This window comes from Equus przewalskii, chromosome 3 (genome assembly GCF_037783145.1).
Source record: "Equus przewalskii isolate Varuska chromosome 3, EquPr2, whole genome shotgun sequence".
Lineage (NCBI taxonomy): Eukaryota > Metazoa > Chordata > Mammalia > Perissodactyla > Equidae > Equus > Equus przewalskii.
In genome coordinates, this window is record NC_091833.1 from 84,938,114 (window position 1) to 84,963,277 (window position 25,164).

At 38.5% G+C, this 25,164-nt stretch overlaps 1 protein-coding gene and 1 long non-coding RNA gene across 4 annotated transcripts in view; one reads left to right on the forward strand and one right to left on the reverse strand.

The window, feature by feature from the left end:
• The window catches only part of GRXCR1 (glutaredoxin and cysteine rich domain containing 1), a 116,881-nt gene extending 112,008 nt beyond the window's left edge, over nucleotides 1–4,873 (reverse strand). Inside the window, exon 1 of the mRNA XM_070612937.1 lies at nucleotides 3,782–4,873. Within this exon, the coding sequence (XP_070469038.1) occupies nucleotides 3,782–4,183 (402 nt within the window). The 5' untranslated portion in view covers nucleotides 4,184–4,873. The remainder of the gene's footprint in view (nucleotides 1–3,781) is intronic.
• Nucleotides 1,513–23,774, forward strand: LOC103567440 (uncharacterized). Of its 3 annotated transcripts, none has more exons than XR_011538218.1 (7): nucleotides 1,513–1,638; nucleotides 4,441–4,524; nucleotides 10,174–10,403; nucleotides 12,014–12,076; nucleotides 18,783–19,050; nucleotides 21,870–22,106; nucleotides 23,178–23,774. It is a non-coding gene; the product is annotated as an uncharacterized lncRNA (long non-coding RNA). The 3 variants fall into 3 exon arrangements; XR_011538219.1 differs by having other exon boundaries at nucleotides 1,526–1,638; nucleotides 12,019–12,076; XR_548709.2 differs by lacking the exon at nucleotides 23,178–23,774 and having other exon boundaries at nucleotides 1,533–1,638; nucleotides 12,019–12,076; nucleotides 21,870–22,761.
• Nucleotides 23,775–25,164: the final 1,390 nt, after the last annotated feature.

The following is a 25,164-nucleotide window of genomic DNA, read 5'->3' on the forward strand; positions in this document are numbered from 1 at the left end:
TCCAATCGTGCAAACTGGGTGATGAAAGCCATGAGCTATACAGTGGTTTTGTAATTTGTCTTGCATGAGATAACAGTGAATAATTTTTTTAAATAAATAATAATTCGTTTCTAAAATTTTTAAGTCATGAGGAGTAAAATTATTTACCTAGATAGAAATAGCCTTACTTACAACAGAATTTCTTAAAGAGAACTAAAACAGAACACGAACATCAGAGTGTACTGGTAGGATTTCTGGGCCTGTTCCTAAACCAACTAATTGACACATTAGGATACCAACAGGAAACATGTCTGTCAGGATCCATCTTTGGCTCAGGACAGACCCTCCTGGTGATCTAACCTAATCAGAAGCAAAAGTCATAGATCAATACATATCATCTTCATTTTCCTCGTTAAATACTGAAGACATAAGAACATTATGGAAGATTTTTATTAACTCTAGGGAACTAGATGAATTTCCCTTTTACAGTCTATGTCAATAATTCTCAAACTTTAATATATATAAGAACAACCTAAACAGCTTCTAATAAATGCATATTTCCGGGCCATGACTAGATTCTAGGTTTTCAGATTTCCAAATTGGCCTCTCTTGAGCATTATATTCTTGTCACCTCTGGAAGAGAAGAAAAACTCAAGCACCTGGATCTGAAGAGCCATAATGTAGACCAGCTCAAGGCCTTTGAGTGATTCACCAAGGAACCAAGGAACCACTCTCTACAGGGTCCACCTGAGCATCCAGGTGATCTTTCTCTCTCTGCCTCCTGGTTTATCAAGACCCTTAACAACCTTGATTAATATTGAACATCCTCAATTACCCAGAATTCTGTAGGGCAAATTAATTGACAAATGAAATAGAAATTTATTCTACTATCCCTTTTATAGACAACTTTCTAAATAAGCGGTGCTAAGAAGTAAAAATGTTTGAAGCAAATAGTTTCAATGACTATTCTCTTCACAGTTGAAATTTTTGCAAGGCATATGTCAATGCTTTATGAGACAGGAATAACAGAATGGGAAACTAATAGAGAGGAAGCAAAGTGATTTACAGAGTCTTTGAAAGTTTTTCTTTATATTTAAGGTTTCTTCTCAAGTTTCAAGTTGAGTGCTTTAAGGTTTTATAATTTAAAATAGGGAGAAAGACCTGACTGTTTCTTCAGTCACAGTTCCTTCCTTCAGTAAGATTGGCTGTGCTTTGGAACCTTAATCAAATATCCAAGATACAACCCTCCATTTTTTCCTCCCTGAGAGAAATTGCTACATTCTAGTTACATCTTATTAAGCTTGCTCCTTACTTTCCAAGGGATATGAAAAATATACAGACATCCAGGGAAGACTCACATCTGGTCCCATACCCATGTATAGGAGTAATCGAATGGTAACTTCTGCTTTTAGCCCCTGGGGCTTCTCTACTACTGCATGGTGGGATGCCTATGGGAACCTACTTAGTCATCCTAAGACACATGCCTAAGACATATGTCACCCTTTATGACACACACATCCCTTAGCAAGTAGCAAGCATCCAAGTCAGCTCTCAACATAATGCTAGGTAGACCGTATTGAACAACTCCAAGGGGTGCTGTTCACATAATGATGTGAATGGAGCCCACTTAGAATAGTCAATTGGCAGCTCTGATCCAAGGTAGGAGCTCCTTTAACTTATCTTTTGTCCTAGAGAGATCAGAGAATATTCCCATGATGATGATGATGATGATGATGATCAAACTAATGATGACGGACAAAACTTGTGAATATCTCCCATGGGCTGATTACCTATATTGTAAAGAAAGAAGGACTAGCTGGAAAAAAAACTGCTTAAATATCAAAAACTTTGAGGTGGGGCTGGCCCCGTGGCTGAGTGGTTAAGTTTGTGCGCTCCACTGCAGGAGGCCCAGTGTTTCGTTGGTTCGAATCCTCGGGCCGACATGGCACTGCTCATCAAAACCACGCTGAGGCGGCATCCCACATGCCACAACTAGAAGGACCCACAACGAAGAATATACAACTAAGTACTGGGGGGCTTTGGGGAGAAAAAGGAAAAAAAATAAAATCTTTAAAAAAAAAACTTTGAGGAACGTTTACTAGTAACCATTATTGTCCTCTTAAAGCAGAGGGTAAATGGAATGAGGTTATTTTATTAGAAAATGACAGTTTCATTGGATTTTTTTCTCAAAAAAGGGCTGATGGAATTATGCATAGAAAAAACACCCAGTAAATGTTGTAACTTAATCTAGTACAAAAAATCTGACTTTGGAATTTCCTCTGTCTCCTATTTGTGAATTTATAGCACTATCAGAATAAAGCCATAGGGAGGAAAAGCTCTTCTCTTGTAGACTTTGAAGATTTAAGGTATTTACTCATAAATGATAGTTTTTGGAGAGATTTGAACAAATGAATTCAAATCAAAGTACTAAAATTAGTACAGCAGTTTTGTAAATAACCCTGCAAGTCATAAAGCCATTCAAATCATGACAAGCTAAATTAATCACAATGAATGCAAACATTTTTAAATTTAACTGTTACAGAGTCTCGGTCTACACCTTGGCAATAACAATTTCTGCATCAGATGAAACACAGAGGCCACTGAGATTCTCTCAACCTAATAGTCACATCTTGAGAAATCTATACAAATGTTGCCAACCTAGTCAAATATAGTCATCAGTTTCTGATTTTTTGGCTCCCTACCCTCTAGCGCCCAATCTGTGAAATCCTTCACGGATAAATTCTGCATATGAAAAGAAACTTTGATCTTAACTGCTTTTGCCCTTTAATTTCTTTTTTAAATCCTCATGATGCAATCTTTCCAAATACTTCCTTTGAAATGAAAAATAGTCAACTAACTGATTAAAATCCTTTCTCCCCACCACTCTGGCATCCTTACACAACATCAAGGCACTGAATAATTTCATCACAAGAAATCATTTTATTTACATTGAAAAAGATATAAAATGGTATTACAATGAAAAATATTGGTTTGCTACCTTAATGATAGTGATTATGAATTCCAATCCTGAATTAACGATGTCTGTTTTTAACAGAAAATCATTTTACCAATGCTTCCAGGCAATTTCAAAAACTTGTCTTAACATTAGATCATTGCCAAAGACCCCAGCACCTGAATTATACATTCGTACATTACTGTGCAGAATCTATCACATTTTAAGGGCTCATTTTTTACTATAAGATCTGGATTTCAGTCTGTACACATATGGAGGAATAACTTTTTCAAGTGCTGCTGTAGAGTCCTTAAGGGCAAATGAATGGAGAAATGCACCTCAGAGGAAACAGGCAACCTCCGCAGGAATGGGAGAAAGTCAAAGGTTGCCTTTGTATCTTCCTAATATTCCAGCTGAATCCAACTCCACTGAACACAGCACTCAGTTTTTCCAGTTTAAATATTATACAGTTGATGATTAATGCTAAACTGGTGTCTTCAGGATGATAAACCAGAAATTAACTTCTAAGTTTTGCTCACATGCTCTGACCACTACAGTCTGTCTTTTTCTTGGCTAAGAAATAGACATATCGTCTTAGTTATTACACACTGGAAGAAAAGACCACTTAAATGTTAGAAATTTGACTTTGAGAAGTCAATCTAGTTTTCTTAGTGTAATGACCTTATTTTTAATCGATGGATGTTGAGACAATATCTTAGATGGGGGAGTGACTCATGAAGTATGTAGGAGTCATGAATAAGAGAGGCTTGCCTTAAACCAGAGAACAGACTGGTGTTGAGATGGTGAGTTAGGAACAAGTTTCAAAAGGAGCAAAGTGCAATGACTTACCTGTAATACTTTGGGTAAATTGTTAAATAGAGCTTGGCCAGCACTCACTTTGTATTTGACGCCTCTCACTGTACCATTTTTGCTTAAAATGTTGACTCTTCTTGTACCAAATGCCTTCTCACTGGCAGCCCTTGCTAACACCAGCAAGTTATCCTCGTCATTCTCATGCTCATCACCTTCTGATCCTATGTGGCCATTTTGCTGTCCCTCAGACTCACTTAGTCCATCTCTGCCACAGATACTGGCACATTCAGAATCCAGAGAGCCTGCTGGTTGCCCATCTTCATACACCTCCTTCAGAACTCGCCCGCTGTGAGATGACGCGATCCGAAACCGGACTTTCCGCGGCCTGTCATTTTCTGGTTTCGTCTCCCTTTTTAGCATGGTCACATCCACCCCCATAAACAGTTCACATAATTCTGCATTCCCTTGCTATTACGTTAGTTCACCTGCCACATGGCAATATTAGAGCTTAATTCTAGTGACAGCAGCAGTCACGAAACTAACATTGAAAGGAAAGAAGATTCCCAAGAACTTACAGTGCATCTGTGCTATTAATAATGAATGTGTGTGTGTGTGCTATGGTTACCTTTAAACTAAAACCTGCAAAATGATCCCAGCCTTTAAATATTAACTAGCCATGATGGATTCTTTAACAGGACAAGTGCAAGAAAGTGGCATGCAATGAAACAGAAAATAAGTACAGAACAAAGAAATGAAAGACTTGAATTTTGAAGCCAATGGTGAGTGAGAAAAGGATCTTAGCAGCAGAAATAGCTTTACAGTTCATTGTCCAGAGTGGAGGCCAGAGATAACATATGGAGTCAACTGTGTAGGAAGGGAGGTCCCAGACTTCTCACATTGCTCGTTTCTCCCGTCTTTCTCTCTCAATGGGCAATCTTGATAAAGGGAAATGAGCATGCTACAACCCTGCATAAAGCTATCAATATTGGTTCTTATTAAAGCATCAATTAGACTTTACCTACATTGTATAAGATGAATTTTCAATCTACATCTTCAGATACAAGTAGTTTTGCTAAAGAATAACTTTTTAACAGACTCTCAAAAGAGAACTTTGGCTTTGTGGCTTTCCCACTTCAGCTAGCGGAAAATGTTCTCTTCCACAGAGGGAAAGGTTTTGGAAAGGAAACATATGGAACAATGAGGGAAGAATGGAAAATCCTCCAAGCCAGCCAGATCAGCCAAAGCAATCCAAGTGATCAGCACTGATAAATACTCCATCCAAATCACCCATGCATAGAGAAGGTTCCTCCTTGCTCTGTGCCTGTGAATTTCCTGTCACTTTGGCAAACACTTGAAGAACCTCTTAAGATACAAGACCATATTGAAACTTAGACTATAGGGAGTACTCCCACCTGTCTGTACCTCCAGAGGGAGCATATATGCAGCTGGCCCTCACAATGCATGTCAAGTTTTTTAATGTTTATAATTTTATCTGGTTATGAACTTAATTTTTACTTATTTTATAAAATTCAGAAAATAGCACAAAATTGAAAAAAAAGTCACAAATAATATCACTAGAGATATTAATAATTTTGTGAATTTTCTCCCAGTCTGTATGAAGATGAGATGCTCTGATGCTCACAGAACTACATTGCCCAGCCTCTTGCATTTAAGAGGAGAGGGAATAAGTGCCTAGCGTTTTCTGATGGGATGTGAGCAAAAGTCATGTATCATTTGTGGACTAAGGTGGTTGGGACAGAGACAGTGCCTTGTCCATGCTATTTCTCTTCCTTCCCCACCTGCTATCTGGAAGACCCCAGCAATGTTGAAGCCAAATACTGAGCTTGTCAGAGTCACAGAGAAATTCACAGCTAACACCACCCTGAATTGGACTATAGACTATGCTATGAGCAAAAGTAAGCCTGTATTGTGTTAAGCAATGGAGACTGAAGTTTAAAGGCTGTTTGTTAGAGCAGCTATCATTACAGAATTTGACTAATGTGCTCTCATATATAAAATCATACTGCGCTTATTTAGTTTCTTGGTTTTTCCATTCAGATTTATATAGCGAGTCATTTCTTATATCTTTATTTCTGAAAAACATGAATTCAACGTATATACTAAAAGTCCTTCTAATAGCTATACTATGTTTTATTTTATTCTTTCTGGATTACCGGATGTTTAAGTTATTTAAAATATTTAGTAAAAAAAATGCTGTACTGAATATTCTTGCTCATAAATCAGTGTACATATATCTAAGTAGTTCTTTAGCACAAATTCCTTTGTGTAAAGTTAATGGGGCAAGAATTTTTTTAAATGTAGAACTTTTGATACAAACTGTGAATTGCTTATGAGAAAAGTTGTATAATTTATACTTCTACTAGTATGTGAGTTACTATTTACTGTACTCTTGTTAATGCCAACATTGAAAATTACCAGTTTTCAATACTTTTTACTTTGCCAAGTTGAAAAGCAGTGTTTCATTGGTGTTATATTTTCCCAACTTTGACCACTATTTTTTTCTTTTTTTATGTTTTTTTTTTTTTGAGGAAGATTAGCCCTGAGCTAACATCTGCTGTCAATCCTCCTGTTTTTTGCTGAGGAAGACTGGCCCAGGGCTAACATCCGTGCCCATCTTCCTCTACTTTATTTGTGGGATGTCTGCCACAGCATGGCTTGACAAGCAGTGCATAGATCAGCACCAGGGATCCGAACCAGCAAACCCCGGGCCGCCAAAGCGGAACGTGTGAACTTAACTGCTGTGCCACTGGGCTGGCCCCATGACCACTATTGATAATTTTCATTCTGAATATTTTCTTCCTATAGAACTCTCACTGAAGAGAAAGATGGAGAAATATGAGAATCTCTACCACATGGCTAATCAAATTGGCAATCAAACATTAGAGAATTCTATATAATGCCAAAAAAGAAACGGGGGAGGAAAAGAGGGAGAGAGAGAGCACTATGTCAACTATATCTAAGTGACAATATAAAGTGGCTTTAACTCGGCAAAGTATAAGAGTATATAGTCAAAGTATATAACAAGAGAACTTAAGCGAGGAAATATTTATTGGGGCAGAAGAAAAATAACAATGAAATTTTACATCCAAATGTCCAGATCTTTCAGAATACACAGTAATGAGTGGGAAGGGCAGGGATATTAGCTTAATCAAGAAAAAAATCAGGGGCTGGCCCCATAATCGATTGGTTGGGTTCCTATGCTCGTCTTCGGCAGCCTGGGGTTTCACTGGTTCAGATCCTGGGCGCAGACACGGCACCGCTCATCAAGTAATGATGAAGCAGCATTCCACATAGCACAACCAGAAGCACTCACAACTAGCATATACAACTATGTACTGGGGGGCTTTGGGGAGAACAAGAAGGAAAAAAAAAAAGACTGGCAACAGATGTTAGCTCAGGCGACAATCTTTAAAAAAACAAATCAAAACTCTGTGTTTGTCCAAATTATTTCTCTGTCCTGAGCTCCCCACATAATCTACCCCAGTTCCACCTTTCTAGGCTTTTGAGTTGGAAACAGTGTACTGTAGCACAAGCAAGATTTTGCAGTCAAAGGAACCTTGGTTCCAATTCCAGCATATCTAAGTGAGACTCTTCTTTTCACTACCCAAATCTTCAATTTCCCAACAGCAGTATCGAGATAACAATATCTACCTCAGGAAGTTGTGCTTGCAAAGTATCTGGAACACATTATTCAATGTCTGTGATGGTGTGCATATATACCATGTGGATAGATAACTAATTTTAGCCTTAAGGCAAGACAATGGTTATACAAGAACACAGTCAATAAATATATTTGAAGAATAGAAAAAATTCACTAGAATGATAAGAAATTTTGTGATATTTTAAATATATATATTAAAAATATATATAGTGTATATATATGTACCTATATACATGCATGTATATGCATATATAATATTTTTAAATAATGAGCCTAGCTAAGAGTCATCTCTCTTTCAAGGATGAACTGAAAGTCCACTAGACTGGAAAGCAGCCCACCACAAGTACGAGGAAGTACCTGCTAGTGCGAGAAGTTTTATACCTTGATATATAATATATCCTTGATAATCGTAATTCACACTTCTATCTTAAGCTAAAATAAAAATTTAGCTATTCTTCTCAGTGGATAAATCTTTGCAATTCTTCTTTCATTCAAGCAATGAGTATTCTAGAAGTATCTATTGAGTGCCACCCAAGGATAAGACATAGCAGACACTACAGTAAATATAAAGACATATAAAAGTATGTCCATGCCTTCCGTTGGTAACATATGCTTAAACAAAATAGCTAGAGTTCAGTACAGTGTCTTGAGAATATAGAATCCCTCTTCCTTGAAGTAACCAAATTTGTAGTCATCTCCAATTTAAGACATCAACACTATTCTCAACATTCTCCACCCTCATTCTGTTCACAATTTGTTCCCAGCTGCTTCATGTCAATAGAGCAACTTCTAACTACTCCATTTGCCACTTGTTGCCAGTATCAGTTTATTCCCTTTATTTTAGCAGGTTAGCATAACTTCCTTCAACAAGAATTTCCTTCTCTTCCTTCAGATGTACTCTTACAATCATTCATTCATTTAACAATATTTATTGAACACCTACTGAACGTCAGAGAGTTGCTAGATTTATACAGGTGACCCTAATGAGCATGTACCCTGACTTTAAAGGTAGATAGATAACATACAATAAATAAATATATAATAAAATTATAACAAGAATTACTAAGAACAAGTAGCTATAATGAGAAATAATAAAAGAAGTGAGCCTACTTTAGACCAAATAGCCACAGTAAGCCTCTCTGAAAAGGAGAAATTAAACTAGAGTCTACCAAACTTAAAAGAGGTTGATCACGTAAAGATCTGAGGTGGACAGGAGGAGCTGGAGATAGTTCCTCAGCTGCAGTGACATATGTAAAGGTCCAGAGGCAGAAAACCAGTAGGTTTGTTCAAAGAGCTAAGAAAAGGCAAAGTGGCTGAAGACAAGTTGACTCCCATTCTACAAAGCTCTTTTCAAAAGAGGACAAGACTAGCAAGACCTTTCCTTCCTAATCTAATCCTTAATTTATGCAACCCCCTCAAAACATGAAAAAAAACCTATAAATCATATTACCAATATAGAAATATTTCAAATATTCCTAGATTTGACATCAGTGGCCATCTATTTATTTAAAATAGTAAGTTACAAATTCCAGAAGGTATTTGGGCTTAGAATGCTGCATTAATGAAACTAGAACTATTTTGGAACAATACTATTAATGATGAATTCAAAGAAAAAAATTACCCCTTGGTCAATTCCCAGTAGAAATGGTAACCTAGCAGCTAGACTTAGGCCTGGATATTTGTCAGTGTCAGTTTTTTAATCAGACTATCTAATTGTTTCCGTATTTGTAGAGAAAGCATGACATAAAATATAATTATTCTTTTACTCATCCTGTCTCCAAATATTGCTCCACATACAGTTTTGTGTCTGATTACGATTGTGTGGTAAGAAGTAATTTTATCCATATTCCTGGCTTTTGCAGCATAATTTTTAAAAGTCCCCTGAATCATAGTAAATATGTGCAACATGCCTCCAGTTTTATAGCTATTTTATAACTATCACATTCACTATTTTGTTTTTTGGTCTTGAAAACACTAAACATTGATCATTGAAAGCGAAGCAGAAACTCTGCCAGTTGTTGGCAGAGTAAGTGTCTTTACTCCAGCAATACTTGGAACTGGAGAAGTAATAAAGCATGACTCGCTCCCCAAGCTCTGTTCCCAGAACTTCTGTGGATGGAGAGAACCTATCGATTTTCATTTTCTAACTACACTGGTGATTCGAGGGGAAAAAAGATTTACCAACCACCAGTGAAATAGAGAAAATAAGCTATCCCTGAAACTTTTCGGCTTATAGAATATTGAAACTTTCTTAACCAACACAAATACACAAATTAAAATTCACAGCTCAATTATTAATTTGAAGGGCAGAGAACTTCTAATCACAAAAGAAACGGAATGCATTACAGGAACTATTCTTTGAAATCAAGACTATTGCCTTATTATATATCAAGAAAGATGAATGATTTCTTAGTTTATAGATTAGTGGTTAAGAATGAGGGTTGTGGGGACACACAATGCTGGGTTTGAATCTTGGGTAGGCCTTCCTCTATGTGACCTGAGCCTCAGTTTCCCCATCTGTCAAATAGTAGTTCCTATTGCATAGAGTGTTTGGAAAGATTAAATAGAAGGATGTGTATGAAGTGTTTAGCATGCTGCTCAACAAATGATGGCTAGACATTATTATCAGTTACTTTAACTAAATACACACACTGTTTGGAGGACAGTGAGAAGAATGGGACTAGATCAGCACAATTAACTGGCAGGGAATCAAGGCAACCACATTCTGTTTCTGGTCTGATTCTAGGGCATCAAGGCTGAACCACTCTGTCATCACGTAGATCCTGGAGAAGGGCTCCAGTTTCCTGTAGCCTCACTCACTCTATATCTCCGGACTGAGAGGTTATTACATATTAAGTGCTGCACTGGGGGGAGGTGGTTTCAGTGCCAGCCCTATGGATTCTGGGTAGGCACAGCTGTCTCAGACTCCTGGAGCTGCACAGCTGTGGATTCAACATGCACCAGCACTTCCATTGGGTAAGTACCTAAACTCTCTAAAATTAGCAAAATCACAGATGAAGGAGGATCCATAAAGAGCCCCCGGAGCAACAGCTTCCCCAAATAGACTTTTCCAATTCGGTTTTCATCTTTGATTCCCCCGCTGTATCTTGTAGAATGTTTTGCATATAAATAGTGCTCAGAAAAATGTGTGCCGAATTAAAATTAGCTAAGTTAGATTTTAATGTCAGAACAAACTGACCTCATATTCAGGAGAAAGGTAAATAACTAACATGATTACTTCCATCTCTTTCTGTCCTGCTTCCACTCCCTATGCAAGGTGGGAAATAACGTTTATTTACTTTTCAGGCAAAATATTGGAGTCATATAATGCTATTGGTGTCATCAAGGCACCATCTACACTAAATTAGAAATTGTTGAATGCTAGAGAGTAAATAGTGTACTCTGCCTATAGTCCAAGAAGAAATCAAAGAGCAATAAATCAAGTTTACCTATTAGGTGTTGAAAGTTGGCTTGGCTGCCTTAAACTGATAAAAGCCATGTGATTCAAGCATCCAGTCCACTCAGCACCAGGTAGCTATAGGCTCAAGCTTCATTCTCGAGCATGAAAGGAGGATTTTGCTATTTCCTCTTGAATAAGAAGTTTCTTGTGTATTGTGTGGCTAAGGTTCTTCAAACTGGAATAAAAAAAAGAAATCACTTTTACGTTATTCTTCAATCTGACTGTCACTATGTAGACTACTTATAAATATGTCTTATGGTAGAAAGGTTTTTCAACTAACTGTGTTATTACTCCAGGATATTGGTGTATGGATTTGACATTTTTTAATACCTAATAAAGAGACTATCAATGGATAAAATTACACTTATATTTATCCTACACTTGGGAAGTTTACATCTCAAAAACCTATTTGAAACCACGCCAAAAACAAATCCAACTGGCGTGGAGAAAAGGGCAGACAGGATAAATGAACATGGCACTCAAGAATAAAGATGAATGAATAAAGCTTTTAAAACGCAGAATCAGACCCAGAGATACTCAGAGTATCTTACTAAATATTATAAAGACCACAGTTTACCCTTGAGATTTTTCCAGAATCAGAACAGAAGCAAGAGAACAGAGAAATAGAGTCACAGTATTAGAAACATCAGCCTAGGAAACTAAAAGCAGTGTTCCAGATCAGCTGCAGATCTCAGCACAATGTCAGTGCTCAGTGTGGCAGCTTAAGACTGGAAATCTCTGGAGCATGAATTTATGTTGCCCTAGTGAGAATGTGCTTGCAGAAAGTGTAAAGATCCTTAAGAATTTTCAAATCTACTGAGATAAAATGGCAATGCTCTCAGCGATGACCCTGCTGATAAATTTTTCTTAGTCATTATTTTTAAATTGGTGAAAAGGTAGAATGTCAAGAGAAACATGCAAGCTGACTGGAAAAATACAGATTAAAGAAATTCTTATTCTGAGACAGACTCTGTCTTATTCTTGTGGTTGAGTTTTTTAAATCACTGAAAGTTTAACATACATTATCTTTTACCAATAAATGGTACAAATTTAAAATGAATGGGCGTTGCCTCTTTAAAGTATCACAAATGATATTTCATAACCATGTTACCTTTTTTCTTCCAAGAGCAGGATGCTAGAGTGGAGCCCTGGGACAACCTAACTCTATTATCCTATCATCGTTGCCAAGGTAACAGGGGACTGTTGATTCTACTGTCTGAGATGAAGGTTAAAACTGGCAAGGAGAGGAAAAACGGGGAGCCAGCAAGACAAAAAACCTGTGTTCATTTAGAAATCTAGAGATTTTGTTTGTTTGTTTTTCTGGTGAGATTATAGTTTTGAGTCCACAAACAAACTAGAAAGTTTCTTAAGAACACATGAGTGGTGCCCGAGAAAGGCTAGGAAAGTTCCCTTGAAGAGAAGGCGTGATGGGATATAAATTATGAGCTCTGTGGCTGAAAAAGCACATGACCCCAGAAATCATGCAGTCCAGTCAAATCTCCCAAAGTAGCAATTACACATTGAAGAGGGGGCTTTTACAGTATAGTTTTGCATCATCTTTCGCAAAATAAGTTAATGCGATTTCCAAAGCTTTTGCAAATATAAACTTGGAACTCTAAGATAATCGGACTGATTTGTCTTTGATCTGCTCTGTTTGCAAAGAGAATCTTTTTCCAGTATGAATATGTAAGTCATATTAGAAACGAAATAAAAATTCATTAATCACTTATATCGACTGCCCACCATTAGGAGAGATGCACAAAGGATGTTTGAGATAATCTTTGCTCTCAAGAAGTTTATCATCTTCTTGAGGGGAACAAACTACAGTTAAAATTAAATTCCTTACAAACAAGGGAATATGTGTGCAAATTGAGTAAAAGATCATTCCTGTTGGGCTAAAATAGCATAATAGAACATGGATCATTATACTTCCTCTGCCTCTTCGTTTTGCACAAACTGCAATGTTTAGGGATCACTCCTGGTTTCTGGCTGAAAGAAATGTGAGTGTGGCGGGGTGGGTGGTATTATCTGTTGTATTTTGTCAGGATCAGGGAAGCCGAGAGTGAGTAGGTGGGTTGTGTGAGGGAATAATGGTGATGACATCTTGGTGTCTGTTTCCCTCTTGGAACCTTGGAATGGTTTGAAGCCCTAAGATTGCAGGGTGACAACCAGAAGCTGGGAGTCTCTTAGAAGACTCCATGGGCTCCAGGGATAAGCCTTGCTGCTTTGGAACCCAGGGGATAAAATGAGACGAGGAGTTGAGATGACCATTGTCCCCACTTCTGCACAAAAACTCCTACATCTCTGACACCCTGGAGATTAACCCTTGCTCGGAGCATTAGAAGACAGCACCCTTGATGTGGACATTGTGGCTTCTCGAGGAGCAGGGGCAGCAGTTGACATCTGTAAGTCCTCTCCAGGAAGCTTCAGGGTGGTGGGTATTGATAAGGAGCCAAAGGGGGAAAGCGCACCACATGGGGCTGTATTGTTTTCCCTGTGAGATGCACGGAACATCCCTTTCCTCAATTCTGTAGGCTTTGGAGTTGGACACTGAGGTCCACTATCCATGAGTTGAAGGCTCAGAGCCACTGTAATTTAGGAATCATTTGTTCCCTCAGGCGGTGGAAGCCTGCAACATATGCTCACCACTGCATGAATGTGAAGGGCCCAACCTAGAATGCTGTTCAGGTAGTTAAAAGAGGAATCTGAGGATCCTGCCACTTTTGAGTATTTACTACCATATTTCATCAATTCTAAGACACATTTTTTTTCATGTTAGCATATTTGAAATTGGTGTGCAGCTGACCCTCGGATCACTCAGAGACAGTCAGAACATAGCTCTCGTCGCCTGCACATTAAAACCTGCACACTGGTGTCACTGGCTTGGAAGAAAATCTGAGACAATAGCAAAATACACTTTTAAGAAACGCTGCACCATCAATGCTCTGGATTGCAGGAAGGAGCGATCGCACTGTGTGAAAAAGCACACACATCAATGACTCCAAGTGGAAAAGCGATTAGCAAGAGTTAAACTCTGCCTACAAACACATTTAGAAATATCCTAATCAATTTATTTTATATTTATTTGCCTTCATATGTATGCTCAAGAGCCATATATAAGGGCAATCTATGTATAAATACTTCTAAAAGAGTTTTTTCCATATGTTTAAAATAACAATTTCAAGTCACAATAAAATATTGTGCCATGGTTAAATTAGCAGGGTTTTTTTTTTCCTTTCTCAGTGTTTCATAAATAAGGATGCATCTTTCAACTGATAACATCTTAGATTCAATGAATATGGGTGTATGCGACAAGATGCACATACACGTAACTTTTATTTAACACTGTGCAGCAGCCAAAGGGACAGGCAAGAAAGAACTTCATTACCAGAAAGGATGCATTCTTACCAGAGGTCTGTCAGGAACACACTGGGATCCAGAGGATTGGCCATTCATTTATTTGTTATCTCTGTAAGGGCACCTTTCTATCCAATAAATTGAGTCTCAGAGGGGCATCCAAGATTTCCTTCTCCCCACTCCCATCTCCCCCCACCCTGTCTTTTCTGCTTCTCTGCTCTCCTCCCAGGAGCCCAGCTCCATTTGACTGTCGCTCTGCGCAGTCAGAGCCACTGAATCTGGGTCTTGTCGCCCCTCTATGGGAACAAGCTCAGGTCTTTCAAATATTTCAGAAAGGAGCATCTCTGAAACCACCAAGATGTTCTACTGCGTATACTGATTACATCTCATGGCATAAATGCAATGTGTTATTGGTGGCAGGGGACGTCCTCGCCCGCAGGGTGAAGATGGGAAGGAACGAACCGGGTGAAACAGACAGAGAACACTGCTTGTTACTTTATTTAATCTCATAACATTTCTGAGATAAGGGATAATGAAACAACCATTTTACAGATGGGAAAATTGGGAGTAAATGGTGAGTCAAGCCCTAACTCTAACGTGGACAGACAGAGTGAGGAGCTAGAGCAGCACGTTAGCTGTAACTTCCGTTGGGGGAAATAATCTGATATTTTCCTTAAAATAGTAATAAGCAGAGTGTGTGCTAACATGACCCTTCATATATGTTTACAAATGTTTGTTTATGAAGAATTTATGAAGACTTACTTATGGGAAATCTCATTTGATGTAAGACAAAACAGCTGTCATTATTTCAAATTATATTTACCCCACTCAATTCTTATAGGGACTAAAAGAAGGCTACAAAAGTGCATACGATATAGCAATATAAAATAAATTTAAAACATTTAGGAAGGAGGCATAAGAAAAATAAAAATAAGAGGTAAATATTAATATATCTACTTCCCAGATTGAATAAATCGAGGCACAATGAGATAAAGTTATTCCTGGTTCATTATTAATCCCACCATCCTGTGTCCTATACAAATGGAATATCTGAGCTGAACTTGAGTGCCAGCAACCTTTCAGAAAGTCAGAAAATCAATAGCCATCTTTATACTTTCACTTTTTCCCTTACAAACCCAATTGCTTAATTTCCCAGCCCATTCACTTATTCAGCAAATACTTTTCAGCATGTTTCGTGTACCCAGCATTGCCCTTGGCCCTGTCCATACAGATATGAACAAGGCTACTCCTCACCCACGCAGAAAGCGGCCTGCTCTCCTTCCTCTTCAAGTCATCCTCCAGTTAAAATATCAACACAGAACGATTTGAACATGAATATTTTAACCTCCAAAAGTTCCCAAGCTACCTGCAATCACGTGTGTTTAAAATGGTAGTACTCTGAAAGTAGCATTCTTCACAGAAAATAATTCTCTCTGTTCCAAGTAAGTAAACAAGAAAAAAGTGAGACGTCTAGTACACAGTCTGCTTTGAGCTCCCTTAATTAAGGAATAAATTTGCCCTTCGTAAATGGCTAACTTAAAGTTTACTGTCTGGATACAAAGCACAGCACGTAGTGAATAACATCCTATCATCAAAAAACAGCATTTTCATGGAAGGTTATTTCATCTTTGTCAGAAGTTTTCCTCTCCCCTACACAAAAGTCTTAGTAAATCTCAGACAAATGCAGAAGGTTACATTTTAGAAGGGAATCATAATCAGCACTCCTGTCTTTCCTTTTCTTATGCTTGGATTTCTGTAATTCCTTTTACATATATCATTTTGTACTCTATGGATAGAAAATCTTCAATCTAAAAGGTTGAAGACTCTCTTTAAAAGATGTCAAGAGTGAATTCTCCAAAACCAATTTATGGCAAGTCATTGATGATCTGAAAGTATCATCTTAACCCTCAATACAAACTTGCAGATTTGTATCAGAGATGGTGTGGGGGAGGGGAAGAATAATCAATATGTACATCCTGAAAAGACTGAATCACTGTAGAATGTAACATAAATGTTGGCTTCGTTTTACTCAACAAGGAAACTTGCAAGGAAGTTTAGCTTTATCAAAAGTAAATATATTGCTAAAACTGAGGGGTTTTATTTTTTTTAATTACGTTCTATCCTAAGATAATTCTGGCCAGTGAGTCTAGGCACTTGCATTGGTCTTCCTCTACATAGGGGACATGACATACCTCATAGTTGGTTTTTACTTCCATTGACTAAATGCGTGCCCAGCAACGTGATTGTCAGAGCATATGATGTGTAGAGTTGCTCTGGAAGCGAAGTTTCCATTTCTTTTCAGTTTATCCTTTAATTTATTGAATCATTTCTCTTAATACAGTCGAAGTTTCATTAGTTTCCTCTAACCAAAGAGTTACACTTAGGAACACTCCAAGATTGGTAAGGAGTAGATTCCTGACCATGTCCAAATGTCAGTGATGCAATTTATTAATTTGAGTTAATTCAAATTTATTATTTTGAATAATTAGGTTTTTATTAATTAACAGAATTAATTCAATTTCTTAATTTGTTTATGTCCTATCTTAGAAGCATATTTTACCTGAATGTCACAAAACAAGATATCAGTTAAACAAATGATGACAGTCCAATAATGAAAGTCTAGTTTTAAATATAAACATTAGAAAGCTATTTTAAATTATGAAAAATGTCCATGGTAAAACAGTTTTAGAAGTAAATTATATAACAAGAGAATTTCTATTTTTTTAAATATAGACAGAAAGCTAATTAAATACATAAACGTTGGTGGATGTGTGGCAAATTGAGAGCCTTCTAAAATTACTCGGGTTATGTACACTGAAGCAAACATTCTGGATCCCATGACCCAGCAAACCCACTCAGGCGTATATAACGTTACCTTTCAGGTCCACGAGAGGACGTGTATGAGGAAGTTTATTTCAGTATTGTGTGGAGCTGTGGGAAATGAGAAGCAATAGCCCTGCCAAATGCCATGTAGAAATTGGGATCAATAAGCTAAATTTATGCATAACCCTGATATACCTTTAATGCATAGTATTAGTGTTGAGTAAAATAATTTAGAAATAGAATGGGTCCTATAGACAATAATATATCATACAAGTAGAATAAAAACAAATGCATGCACAAACAACATGACATATTTTGCCACGGTGATATAAATTGAAGTGTATTCCACAGGTGCACATAAGGTAAAGGATGGAAATGGGAGTGGGAATAGAGGAGGAAGGAGGAAACAGAGGCTTTGCATGGACCGGTGGTGACAGAGCACCATGATGGACGGGTTAATATGATTAACTCAGCCCACTGTAACCAGAAAATAGAGATGTGATTATCTCGTGGTTGAAATGTTATGACTAGTTTTTTACTTTTTTATGCTTTTCTGTATTTTCAGATGAGTATGTATCTTCATATTTTAATAAGTAAAGCATAGTTATTCCTCAGATTTTTATAGTTATATTTACACAAGTTTAATTTACAAACAAAAAAACTCACTTTTGAAGCTACAGATTCATGATTTTGACAAACATGTACCAGACTCAGATTTTTAAGTGACTTGCTTGAACCAGATTTTCGATACCAAAATCCAGTGCTCTTTCCACTACATCAAAATACTTTTAAAAATTACCCAAAAACTTTCATTCATTTCTGCTTGTATTTCATAATACATCATACCATTTTTTTTGCCTTGAAAAATTAATTACTATAATAAACGCTTCCATAGAACCGCACATGAGAGGACATCATTAGGCGAGCCCTTGTTACGTGAAACAATGGAATTGAAAGAAAATAATTTTGGGCAGTGAAACAGCAGAGACCAGACAGGAAATCAGGACACCACGAGCCTGACATTTACTTTGGTGAATTTTAATGACTAGCCTTTCTTCTGGATAGCATTTGACCCACCTTAAAAGTATAAAAAGCCAAGACTGCATACATTTATATTACGCCATTCTAGAAAGAGCCATAACTTCCAAGTCACTCTCAGTTTCCTTCTTTCCACCTGCCACAGATCATTTTAGGGCTTCAAAGGAGTTCAAAGAGAAATTAAGAGCAGAGGTAAGCAGCTAGACAGGCACATATAGTAAAACTAACGTTGAAGAGTAAGAAAAATGAGCTGCTGGCGTCCAACTGACATAGCACAGTGAGTCTAGACACAGGAAGATGGATACGATGTGAGGTCAGCCACCCAGACGACGGATGATATGCCTACAGCTGTTAGGACATTGTTCCCAACTAGACTGGCAACAGCTTGTAGTCTAGGTTAGAAATCAGATCTCCCTCTCCCAAAATAAATTAATTAACACCTACCACTCTGAATTAAATAGCCCTGTCTACCTGCCCAGCTTCTGTCAGCATTCTTTCTTCCTTAATGCTTCTGCCTTCTCTGAGCTTTCCAACTGCCCTCAGAGCTGCCAAGCAGGCAGTTCCTGTTCTTTAATTCTGTTTTATCATGTCAGGAGATTGCAATCAAGCCTTAATAACATTCTGCAGCCTGTGGAGACATTAACCGTCCCTAAAGCCCGGCTAAATTTTTGTTACAGGCATCTGCTCAAGAGATCAAAGTCTGTCCAGGCTCAGCCAGCAGAATACACACACTCCAAAGGAGTATCAATTGGGAGGCACAGAAAATGGACTAGTATCTTTAAATGTATTCCTTCATCAGCTTTCTTATTCCTATTCGAAGTACTCAAAGATCACCATGTGGTATTCTGTAATCTAGAAGATGACCAAGGAGAGTTGAGACTTAAAATCTTGAGAAGCATATTCTACTAAGCTGTCCAGGTGGCACTCGACTCATGAAGTTACTTTGTAAGTAAGATTTTGCAATCCTTTAGTGCTTTAGCTTCCAATGGCTCTCACATGCTGTCTAACACATCAGATCGTAAAAATGGGATCTGAAGAAGCTGATTTTGCAAAATGATCACCCAAATAGCTTCTTAGTGACAGAAGATTTTAACTTTCAATCAGATGATGATGTTGGCAGCCAAAAAGGTCAGATTTTCCATCAGCAATTATTTGCAAACTCAGACATCTATTACCCGAAGCATAGCTTTCTCTATATGTATAGCAGAGCAAATTTGAGCTTTAAAAATTAAAACAAGTGAATGAGTTTAAAACTTTATGCCCAAAAGATATATTGCAGGAAAATGTTTAAAGATATCAATCTCTCTTTTGCTCTCTCTGCTTTGGGAAACTGTAAGCAAAGCCCATCCTTTCATTTTTCAACCACCAAATGAGCCCTCATAATTCTTATAGGATCCTAAAGAGGCATGGTCCAAAATAATACTCTAATTAAAGTTTTCCAGTCAGGGGTTCTAAACAATGGACGATGATTTAGAATCTTTCTAGTCAGTGTGTGGTCCTCAGACCATTAGCATCATGTGGTTTGAGAGCTTGTTGGAAATGCAGACCCTCAGACCCCACCTAGAGCTAATGAATCAGAATCTGACTTGTTTTGTTTTGTTTTGTTTGGGTTTGGGGTTTTTTGTGAGGAAAATTGGCCCTGAGCTAACACCTGTGCAAATTCCTCTTTTGTATGTGGGATGCCACCACAGCATGGCTCGATGAGTGGTGCTAGGTCTGTGCCCAGGATCCAGGCCTGCAAATCTCAGCCAAAGTGGACCACACAAACTTAACCACTATGCCACGGGGCCGGCCCCAGAATCTGACTTTTAACAAGATCCCCAGGGGATTCCCATGCATCTCAAAGTTCGAGAAATGCTTGTTTAGAGCAAGTAAAACAGAATTTCTAACATATCTATATGGAATGTTCCTTACATCTATACATTGTGGAATAAAGCCATATCTGCTAAATCTGGATGTTTATTAAACTCAGTTCAAAGAAATACATACTTTTTTAAGCTAGTATAGATTTGCAGGGATAAACAATGTTTATTAACCCAATCACTTTATGAGGAGGAAAGGAAAATAGCCTCCTTTACCCTCCATACCTACTCTAGAGAGATAAACCAGGCATTCTTTGTCTGTCTAGGGTCAACAGTAGTCCCAGTTTGCCTGAGAGAGGGGTGGGGTGTTTTCTGGGACCAGGGGTTTTCAGTGCTAAAATGGGAACCATGTTGAACAGAAAAGGATGGCTGATTTTATATCTCTCCAAATACTTATTTTCTTGCAAATTTTAAGGGATTATTCTTATTAATTTATATGCCCATAATCTTTTTTTAATTTTATAGATTATAGCCACTCCTCACAATACCTAAGGTCAGTACAAATCTTATTCTAAAACCAAGACCCCCATTTATTAGATTTACTTCCTACTGGAAATTTTCAGAGGAGCCCCAGGGGAGCATGGAAATAGGACATCTCAGCCTCTTGTGTCATGGGACGGCTCGGGAAGAGAGAGGGCAGACCCCAATATTGGGGTAGGCTGTGAAGATTCCTGTGAGCACAGACATGCCAGAAGAGAAAAAAGCATGAAAGCAAATTTCTCTAGCTTCTCAATTCGGCTTGATGCCAAAGACAGCAAACATATCGGTGTATATATTGTACTGGATGCCCTCTTTAGGGAGTGTGGGTGGAGCCTATCCCTGGCTTCAGGAGACCTCTGACCCACCCCTGATCATTTGGCTTGTCTCTCCAGGAAATCACTAAATGCATGCAGTGATTCTCTCCAGTCTTTGTGGGCATGGAATTTAGGAGCATTCTTAGAGTGATTATTTTTCACCAAATGCACAGAGAAACTGAGAAATCTCTTTGTAAAGAAGGGAAAAGAGGAAATACAGTTGTCCAGAGGAAAACAGAAGCAGAGTTTGGGGTGGAGGACAACAGCAGGAGAGACAGAGAGATATTCCTTAGTTCCTGGTCTCATTCCTGTGCTGGTTCCAGTCAAATTGCAGGAGAATGCAATTTCCCAGCCTATTTGGCTCCAGGCATCTCTTGAGGTTCATGGGATTTGAGGAACCCCCATTGGGAAATGGTTCCAGCTTCCGGCTTCCACCTTCCTGCAGGCTCCTGCTCCACGTGCGGACCACAGCAATGTCCTCACAGGTCCTCTTATCTGGACTCTCTCTGAATTGACTATTTTGCCCATTTCTCTTTTTGATTTCTGACCTTGCAGTGCCTTCTTAGTGTTCAAGAGCTTGAGTATTAGGGTGTCACCCTCTGGTCCAAATGTCCCAGCACTGGGTCAGTGCTCTCCAGGATTAGGGGATTTTGTAGGCTCTACAAATCCCTCTGCATCTGTGTATTCTAGCCTGAGAGCTCTCCAAATAAAGAACCAATTAATCTCCTTTATACAGGATCCAGCAGTAGGTGAGATGCCGTGGAAGGACCGTGGACCCAGGAGGCAATGGCCTTGCATTAAAATACTAGCTGAGCCAAATTGTGTGACTTTGGTCAGTTGTTTTTTGTTTTTAATTTCCCTGGACTTCCCTTTCTTTGCCTGTAAAATATTAGGTCTAGCCATATGAAATTGTCATTTCTGTAGGTCAAAAGTGTTAGAGTATAAGTAACTTCACATGGATAAACCTAGCAGTACTGTATCTGTCTCACCGGTGAGTGAAGATTAGGATTTTTAATGCTTAGTGTTTTTAAGTATCTGGCAAAAGTACTTCCCAATGAGTAACAGCTATTAATCCTAACCCTAATGTGTTGTTGCTATTGTTTTCCAGCATGAGGTCTTTGTGCCCATGGGTACTTTATGACGAGGAGGAGGAGGAGGAAGTAACACAGCGCAAGCCGTCCAACCTCCCCAAGCTGCCAGGCTCGCCAGCTTACTAACCCCAGAGTGCAGTTTCTTGACAGAACATGGTCTGCTGAGCCGAGCAGGGCACGTGGAGAACAGGTGGCAACAACAAAGCCGCTGCAGGTGTTCAATGAACTGAAGTGTGACAGCCAACAGCAGCAGGGTGAGCGGCCCAAGCTTTCAGAGGATGCCTAGAAGCAGAGGGTTGTGTGGGGGCAAAGGGCAAACCAAGAAAAGAGAGGCAGCAGTTTATCCTACAGCGGCCATCAGGCTTTGGTTGAGTCAAGTCTCCAGACAAAAAGGTTTCTCAAACTAGAGCCACAAATTGAATCCAGCCTTTTACAAAGCAAACTCACCATAACACCATCTTTCTGTGACCACAGGGTGGGAAAGGCTGCCTTCGGACCAGCAATGCTTCTACTCCACACTGACAATCACCTATATCAGTGGTCAGGCTCTGACGGGGCAGGTCGGCCAGTCCTCATATGGCTAGTGCCTAAGGGGTCCTTCCTGGGAAAGGCAATGCCACAGCAGAGTCCACTCCTTGTTTCAAAAATTCTAAAATGATAAACACCCAGGGCCCAAAGTCTGTGTAGAATGGTTCAAGCATTCCCTCTTTCTGGACCACGTCCTCTTAAATAAATACATCACCTGCTCCCCAACTTCCCCAATGTCACACTATCAGTAGGGTGACCAGCTTGCTGTTCAGGTTGCCTGAGACAGTCCCAGTTGATGTCTACCCAAGAATTACTAAATAGTTCTTGTTTTCATACTCATGGTATCTCCATTAGACAATAAATGATATATTTATGATGGTATTCCCTGACAGATAAAACCTATCACTATTTTCCTTAATCTACTTTATCCTTTTTATTATTTTTTATTTCTTTATATTATACATATTTATCAATATTATTTATTATCTTCATATTTTGCAATGATTTGTCTCCTATGGTCTATCTTCCCTATGTTAACTTCTCTGGAGCAAAGACTTAAACAATTTTGATAAATGCTATATCCCAGCATCTAGAACAATGACTGTCACTTGGAAGGTCTTCCAAAAATGTCCGTTGAATGAATTAAAAAATGAAGGAATAAGATAAATTTCCCTCCTAAATATTAATATTTGTTTTAATGCTCCAGTGAAATAATAATAAAGTTAATTAACTAAGTCAATACCCAGTCCTTTCTTAAAATGCCTTCAACATTCTTACAAAGCAATATGTTTTCACAGATTTGTTGTCTTGATGTATTTCCACCAACCTGCTCTGGACCCCCCGCTCTCCACATACTCAGTAGAATACCTCACCAATGACATTTGGCAGACATGTTTTCAAATTGCCTGCCTTGGCCATGCTTCTTCATAGTGTCCATTCCAGCAGCTCTACCAAGTGGGTAGTGGGTCATATGACCCTGTCCCTTGAACGACCCAATCAGATGACTTGGAATTAGAACACAGCAATTCTACATGCTTCAAAGAGAAAAAAAGATGGAGAAAGCAGCTGACTTGATTCCTGGGGATTTCCAGCTCTCGGCCCTCATGAGGCCTGGCAAATTGTCCTGCCATGGACACCTCTAGCTTATCCTGCTGTGAATAGCTTTATGTTGCTTACAACCAACAACCCTGAGTCACTAGGGAAAATTCACCAAAAGAGTTGCTCCTTCTTATTACTACAAAGCACCATCCAGGCATAAACTCCCTGTTGCTCACTTCACTGGGACCTGAAACTCCTTATGGGAAAATCTTTAACTCTCTGGATCTGATATGTACATAGATTGGCTCTAGGAAAATGGAGCATTTGAGTGAAAATATATTGAAGATTTAAAGCAACTTCATGACTTTCCTTTACTCCACATGCCCACCAGGCATTTTCAACAAAGTGTGATTTTATTACCTAAGCATAAAATATCTAAAATAGAACTTCATTATTCCTCATCCTCCTCTTTCTAGTCATCTCCACTTCTGCCAGTGGCACTCCTCTTTTTAGTAGATTTAGAATTTCTTCTCTCCAAATCTTCCCTCTTCCTTTGTCTCTCTCTACATAGTTACCAAATCCACAAAACTACTTGTGCTCCCTTCTAAACACATCTCAAGTATGTCCTTTCTCATTCTCACAGTTTCCGGTGAAGCCCAAGTCCTTAGGTGTGGAAAAAACTGCACTCGTATTTGGTAGGTCTGGGTTTATCCCAAACTTCCCTACTAACTGGCTTTCGGTCCCATATTTTTAAATGTAAAAATATAAGCCAGAGAATTTGAATGGCTGAACCTTGAGCAGACAATCCAACTAAAACAATTAGGTGGATTAATGATCATTTCTTATCCAATAAATCCACTCTGTTTAATAAAATTCTATGTGCACTTTACCCCATCAAAGTATTTCCATATGGACATTTTTTCTTTCCCTTCTACCTTTTCATTCACTTTCTTTTCATTTACCTCTTTCCCCATTCCTACTTCTTATTTTTATTTTTGAAATATCTTGCTTCAGCTTTCTCCACGTTTGATTTTTATGCCCTGGCACCTGGAGAGCACATGAATAGGTTCCAATTTTAGAAGGTGGTACAGCTGGGCTTTTATGGGAAATGGAAAAGGACAAAACCTCTTTTTAACAACCTGGAGAGCTCATCTGGCTTTTTTGACTGTCGCTTTATGTTTCATTTTTAGAGGACTAAATAACATTCTCATAACAAAGCACCAGTGGCCCTGAGCGCAATCCCTTGTTGTAAAAGCGGATCAAGATAAATAACCGGGCTTGTGCATTTCAATATTTTATGAATGGACTCTAGCCTCAGGGAACCATTTCAGACTCAAGTTTAGGTCATAACTTAGTCAATAATTCACTGCATATGGTTATTTAAAACTCTGACTTTCTTCAACTGTAGCAATGGTTCCTAACTGTATCACATCCCAAATCTCCTTCTATATCAAATATTTTAATTCCCCTTTACTACCCTAGAATGAAATGCACAGACACTATAATCCTGTGTATAATCTACACAGAGATAATACATTCATTCCACAGTTTCCTCTCCACAATTGTAAAGCCCGATAAGCTCTGAAATCTGAAAACTTTTATCAAAGTTTGGTGCCTAACCTCACATGGCTGCATCCCCTGACCTGAACTGATGAGAGTAATTTATTCTATTTACCCCACCTACTATGCATATTTGCTGCAGCAAAGTTAAAGTGTTTGGTTACAGGGGGCGTTCCCATATTCCCT